Below are 6,593 nucleotides of genomic sequence, written 5' to 3' on the forward strand. Positions count from 1 at the left end.
AAGCCGTTCCCTGCCCCCTGCTTTGATCTCCCACTTCAAAGCCACTAGCTGAGGGGCGGCCGATCCTTCCTCACATTTTACGGCTGAGAAAGGTGACACCTGAGACCCTGCTCCGCCCCCTTCCCCGGGCACACAGTCTCCCTCCTATCTGGGAGCAGCGCGAGGCGAGGGCTCCGCACGGTCCCCGCCTCCCCTCCTGCCGCCTACAGCGGTCCTCTCGGGGATCGGCGGAGCCGAGTGAGCAGCCGGGAAAGCGCCTTAATAAAGAGCTCGTGTCAAGTGATTGGCTGTGACCTCTGCCCTCCCCAGTCTCGCTCCGGGGTCTCCTGCTTAACCCTTCGATGCCCGCCCTGTACTTTAACAGGAAGGAGTCTCCCTGGGCCAACGTCTGAAGTCCCCAGGTTCTATCCGAGCCCGACACCCCAGGGGGTATCGGAGTGGGGTGCTGCCCCCTCCCAGTCCCTTTGAGTTGCTCCAGCAGGGGGCGCCCTTGCCCCACTTAAGTGCCTGGCCCGGAACACGGGGCTCCTAGCCAATTAAAGTTCGAAGTGGTCAAGGTGGATCCAGTTCAGGTTTCAGTGGAGCCGGAGCTCGGTCTCCATTCTCTTCCCCAGCTCCGGTGCGGTGCGTGAGCAGGGACTCACTCGCTGATGATGTCGCTATTGACTGTCACCAAGGAGTTGGGGAGAGGTGGGGAACCGTTAAGACATGACCCTGGGGCTCGGCCTGCAGGACCTAAGACCCGAGCATCTGCGCCCCGGGTCTGGCGCCCGCTTCTCAACTGAGAGCTCAACCCTAGTGCTCGCTCTCCGTCCGCCTCCCCATCCAACCTTTGGCGCGGGGCAAGCTATCTAGGTCCCAAGAAAACTCCGGTCCCGCCCACGACGCTAGAGCCAGAGGCGGGGGACGGGCTGGGGGGGGGGGGTGCCTGGGGATGGTGTTGGTAATGCAGGACTAGGGCTCAGGGCCCCCCAGGTGGGGTGGGAGGCGGGGCGAGAGAAGGGGCCGCCTAGTTCTCGGGCAGGGGCGGGCCCGTACCGGGTATAAAATCTGTCCGCGCGGGCGCCCAGGCCAGCTTCGGAGTTGTCCTGGGACGTGTCCTGCTTTCTGCGTCTGACGATCAGGCGAAGGCGGCGCCCACATATCTTTCGACAAAAGGACTCAGCGTTCAGTGCTCCAGCAGGAAGATCTAAGGGGACTGCCACCAGCGCCGCCACCATGCCCAACTTCTCTGGCAACTGGAAGATCATCCGATCGGAAAACTTCGAGGATTTGCTCAAAGTGCTGGGTGAGGAGACTTTCAAGCGCCCTCCAGAGGAGAGGGCGCCGGACTGCTTGGTGGAGGGTAGGAAAAGAAAGGGGAGGGGGTCCGGAATCAGTGAGTGGGAGGCTGGGCGTCTGCATCCCCAAGAAAAGGGGCCGTACACCTGGGTCTCGGGTCGCTAGGCCGGGACACCTAAATCCTGCTTTCTCTGGCGGGGAGCCCACTGATGCCAGCTCCTGCTGTGACTCAGCCTGTGAATCAAGTAGAAACCAGAAGCACGAGGTTGGTATCTCTTGGGGTGGGAAGGGGGGGGGGTCTCTGCAGTTCAGAAGCTGCAAACCCCCCACTCAGGCAGGGAGCCTGGGTCCCTACCCCACCGAGATCCTTTGAGACATTCCAGCCTCCTCCCTTGTCCCCACTGGTAACTCCCGTCCCCAGTGCACGTTCATAACCTTTCTGCGCTGCTCTCCACCCACCAGGTGATCCCCACCTCAGCGTCCCCTTGATCCTCCTTCCTTTTCCCTTTAGCACTTCCCACTCTGCTCCCCACCCCGACCCCCAACTGTGAGACAAATATTTTTCTACAGTGAGAAACTCTGGAATCCTAAAATTGCTGTGTATAATTATCACTTTCTTCAATTTCAACAAAAGGCTTCGTGTATGATCCGCGCACCCCCTTTCTGAAAATCTGAGTTTTCTCCTCCTCCCTGGAGACACCCTGCAGCCCAGCTGGGTGTGTGGTTAAAGGGGAAGGAGGCTGTGCCCACCCAGATGGCCTTCCCCAGCTCCTGTGTGCCCTCTTTCTGAGGAAGGGGCGAAAGCCCAGAAATGGCTGGAGAGAGGGCTCTGGGAAGAGATGGAGGTTAGCTTAGCAGTTGGGAAGTGACCTGGGAGCCCTGGAGCCATCCATTTCTGGACTGAACCAAGAGAACCCAGTAGGGCTGGGTGGGGAGGGTCACCTTGTGTGGGGCATGGAGCTGTAGGAGTGAATCTGGACTTAGGAAGAGTCTGGAATACTATGGGGGAAAGCAGGGATTTCTATCACTCCTTGCTGTTAGTTTTTCTTGCATTCTAACCACAGTGCTTATACTCTGGTTTCTCTTCAGATCGTATAAATCTTTCGCCTTTTACTAACCACAGTGCTTAGAGTCACTTCAGTCTTCCTTGTTCTCCTCTCCTTGCTGAAATTAAAGACTGAAAAGATAGAAAAGTTCCTTCAGTAAACCTAGATGTGGTCCCCTCCCCCATCTTCTCTGGATTTGGCCCCTCTCCCCAGTGGATGAGGCAGTGGCCTAATGCACACATCACACCCAAGCCCCAGCTGGAGAATAAGATCCAAAGGCCAGCCTTGTTGTCTGCCTGTCTTCATCTGTTTGTCCTCCCTGCAGGGTCTCTCTGAGCCACGTGCCCTCCTCCAGTCCTGCTGGGGGACAGATTGAAAACAGACCCATTAACACAGCCCTGAGTGAGCCAAGGTTGGCTGAGCCTGGACCCAGCTCCTCGGGCAGCAGAGGCCGGCTGGAAGGGTGTCTCATCTGAACCCAGCAGCCTTGTGCCTGTGGGAACCGCAGTCCCTTCTTCTCACCCTCCTTTGCCCCAGTCAAGGCTCCCTCTCCTGGTGAGGGATGCTCAGGCATTTGGAGGGTAACTGACCCATGCAGTACGATGCCATGGCATGTAGCAGGTTCTGCTCCTATAACAGGAAAGATTGATGTTAGATAGCATGGTGGACTTCCCAAGTAGCAACGGAGTGAAGTAGTCTCTCTCCAAGAAGTAGTCTCTTTGCACAGTGAAGTAGCCTCCTCCTCCACCAAGTCAATTGGACCTGGAACCTCACTCATTCCTCCCTGGACCTGAGATCAGCAGACAAGAACCAGGTTCCTGAGGCTCCTGAAGAACAGGGCTCGCTCCTTCCCTCTCCCTCTTTCTGGACCAGAGTGGGTCTGCTGTGGTGCCAAGGGGAAAAAGGGTTTATTTCTCTCAGAGCCCTGGAGGAGGGCCAGGGAGTTTGGGCTAGATCAAGGGTAGGGAAATCCTGCTCACTTGGCCCCGCCCAACTTGGCCCCTCATCCCCACTAATTGCTCCTCTGAGGGATTCTGCTCCAGTTCAGGGCAGATGGCCAGGCCAGGCAAAGTGGTGTGAAGCTTAGACCGGGGCCCTGGCCAGAGGTGCCTCCCTGCCTGCTTGTCTCCCTGTCAGAGGGTTGCTCTCTCCGGGCTTCCCCCCACACCCTTCTTAATAATTGGGGAGCAGAGGGAAGGGTTCCAGTCTGGGAAAGGATACGGGGGCCAGGCACAGGGACTCTACATGAGAAGATCTTAGCTCCAGAAGGGCAGGGGGTGATCCTGGGCTCAGGAACATATCAAGGTAGGGGAGGGCAGTGTCCCTTTTGGTCTCTTGAAGGGCGAATGGCATGGGAGCCTTCCAGGAGGGCAAGTGAGCAGGAGTCTGATGCAGAGAGTGTCTGAGCCCCAGCTCTGACTTTTTCTTTGCCTTCCTTTTGTCAATGAAAATAACAGCAACAGTAAGACCAGCTACTGTTGCCTGAAAACTCAAAGGTGTGCCATGGCACTGTGTGTTAGGTCCTAAACACTCCTCACCCCATTTACTAGGCTTTGGAAGGAGCTATTGGTCTCCATTTTACAACCGAGGAACCTGAGGCTCAGAGAAGTTACGCCATTTGCCTAAGGTCACCCTGCCTGCAAGGGAGGCCGAACCAGGTAGAAATCAGGGCCTAACGGATCTTATTCCAGAGCCCCTGGCTTCCCCAGGCTGCCGGCAGCCACTTTCCCTGCTGAGAATCCTGCTCTTATTTGCGGGAGGGACAGAGATCGGGCAAATGAAGGCCTCCCTAGCGCCAGACAGAGGTCGATAGCAGAGGGAGGGAAGGGGTCCCTATTTCCAGAACACAGATGGCGAGGCCTGAGCTGGGAGGGTCGGCCCTGCACTTGGGTAGAGAAGACACAGTGGCTCTAATGAGCCCGCTCTGGCCAAGGGTCTCAGGTAGGGCAGATACAAGGCCAAAAGTGGGGTGGATGGCGCCATGGTGAACTCATAGCAGGATGCCTGTTGGGTGAGGAGAATGGGGAAAACTGTCCCTGAGAATTCCTAGAGCAAAGAGCTGAGATTCTGGGGAGTGATCCAGGACTGCTGACTCATCCAGGTGGGGTGGCAGTGAGGAGAAGGATCCTTAACGGCAGGGCACTGCCTCTCTGCCCCTCCTCCCTAAACCCCACCATCCATTACCTGCCCTCTCCTTCAGCGTACTTTCTTGGAAACTAGGCAGACTGCTCCAGCTGTCTCATGGGGAGGGTGTAACACAGGTGCCCCGAGCACCCTGAAACGTGAGCCTCTCTCCTCTCTCTGCAGGGGTGAATGTGATGCTGAGGAAGATTGCTGTGGCTGCTGCATCCAAGCCAGCAGTGGAGATCAAACAGGAGGGAGACACTTTCTACATCAAAACCTCTACCACCGTGCGCACCACAGAGATTAACTTCAAGATCGGAGAAGAGTTTGAGGAGCAGACTGTGGATGGGAGACCCTGTAAGGTGAGTGCCAGGAAGGAGTCCCTCAGAGCCATGCCTTCTATTCCCCTGCCTCTCAACACACCATTTTCTAGTCTTTCCCTGGGTTCCTTTCTCTTTTTCTAATAGCAACAGTCCCCAGGGAGTGCTGGTGGGTAGAAGGGGTACATCCCCTTTTCCTCTCCCTGCGTTGTGCCTGCTGTGGACCCAGCTTACTTGGCCACCTCTGTCTTGCAGAGTCTGGTGAAATGGGAAAGTGAGAATAAAATGGTCTGTGAGCAGAGGCTTTTGAAGGGAGAGGGTCCTAAGACCTCCTGGACCAGAGAACTGACCAATGATGGGGAGCTGATTCTGGTAAGTCCTGTCTCCTTCCAGCTAAGAGCAAGCCCACTGCTACCTCAGGGGATTTTCTGGGATACTCCAAAGTGCAGGGAGTTTAAGGACAACCGTGATTGGTCTCCCTGCTCTTGAAGGGGCTGCTGGGGTGTGACTGAGCTGTTCCTGTCTGACACAATGTCCTTGTGCAAAAGAGAAATGGTGTCCCTTCTGGGTGGAGCAACAGACATGAAACTCAGAGGTCCCACAGTTCTCCAGGGGATCTCCCTGGCTCGGAGACGAGGATGTAGGGTGGACCCCTTGAGCTCTGTTGCCATCCTTCCTCCCAGGATACCCAGGCATTTTGGGACCAGCCCCTGACTGTTGGTCTTGAACCAAGAAGTAGGTTTGGGCCTAGAGACAAAGCAGAGTTCCTTTTTTTCAACCCTCCTCCTCCCAGGAGCCTCCCAGGCTAACAATGACTTATACCCTCCTTCCAGACCATGACGGCAGACGACGTTGTGTGCACCAGAGTCTACGTCCGAGAGTGAGAGGCTCAAGCCCATCCGCAGCCCGGCCCGTGCTCCTGCTTCACTGCCCCGTGGGCCGTCCCTCATCCACTCCTTCCTGGCTAGCTCTCCCTTCCACCCATGGCATTTCCCCAGGGCGCTGGGAGGTCTCCTGCAAGGGTTCTCTTTTTTTGGCCCCTCCTCCCCCATACCAACAAGGAGGACGGATTGCAAAAGCCCAGATCGCCCGGTCCAGAATCGCTCCTCCCACCCCCCAAATTGGCAGTCCCAGCCCCAAACCAGCCTAGAACAGTCTCTCTTTCTGTGAGGGGACCAGGGCCTGAGAGGGAAAGACTGGCCCTGTCTTCTTCTTTGTCCCTATAGCCTATACAATGTGGAGTATTTATTGGTTAATGTTATTAAAATGTTTTAAAAAATATAATCTGTCCCTGGCTCATTGGAAAGGAGATAGATTAGTGTAAGTGTGGGAGCTGAGGTTTCAGCAGCAGGCGTGTAAGTTACGGACCTTCCCTTCACTCTTCTCCCCACCACCCCTTCATCTGTTACTGAGTCCGTCAACATCACCTCCACCTCCCCTCCCCCGGCCTCCTGGTTCTCCCCTCTGGCTTCCAAGGTCACCGGCGCCTCGTCCTCCTGACCTCTCAGAGGAGCGCCTGACACTGATGGGCTGACTCCTATCCTCTCCCACGGTCCCCACAAGGGTGACACAACTTCTTCCTCCTCCTCCTCCAATTGTTCCTTCTCAATCTGTGGGCAACCCCAGGCCTGGCATTGGCCTCCCACATGTTCCAGATGAGCTCATCAATCTCTGCCCAGGTCCCTGTGCCGAGACAAGCCTGTTTCTGCCTGGCGATCTCTCACATGTCCCTTCTCACCCGGCTCCTAGATCTCCCAGGCCCCTTGGATCGTTCTCCCATCCATCTCCCTGCACCTCTGCACTCAGGGCTGCACTGCACCTT

The 6,593-nt window shown here is 56.5% G+C and overlaps 1 protein-coding gene across 1 annotated transcript; it reads left to right on the plus strand.

The window, feature by feature from the left end:
* Positions 1-1,079: 1,079 nt before the first annotated feature.
* On the plus strand, positions 1,080-5,899 carry CRABP2 (cellular retinoic acid binding protein 2). The gene is made up of 4 exons (XM_054562916.1): positions 1,080-1,288; positions 4,635-4,813; positions 5,027-5,143; positions 5,605-5,899. The coding sequence occupies exons 1-4, from the start codon at positions 1,219-1,221 to the stop codon at positions 5,653-5,655; spliced, it is 417 nt and encodes a 138-aa protein (XP_054418891.1). The 5' UTR covers positions 1,080-1,218; the 3' UTR covers positions 5,656-5,899.
* Positions 5,900-6,593: the final 694 nt, after the last annotated feature.

Source organism: Pteronotus mesoamericanus, unplaced genomic scaffold, assembly GCF_021234165.1.
Source record: "Pteronotus mesoamericanus isolate MK-2021 breed Mesoamerican mustached bat unplaced genomic scaffold, CSHL_Meso_final scaffold_705, whole genome shotgun sequence".
Lineage (NCBI taxonomy): Eukaryota > Metazoa > Chordata > Mammalia > Chiroptera > Mormoopidae > Pteronotus > Pteronotus mesoamericanus.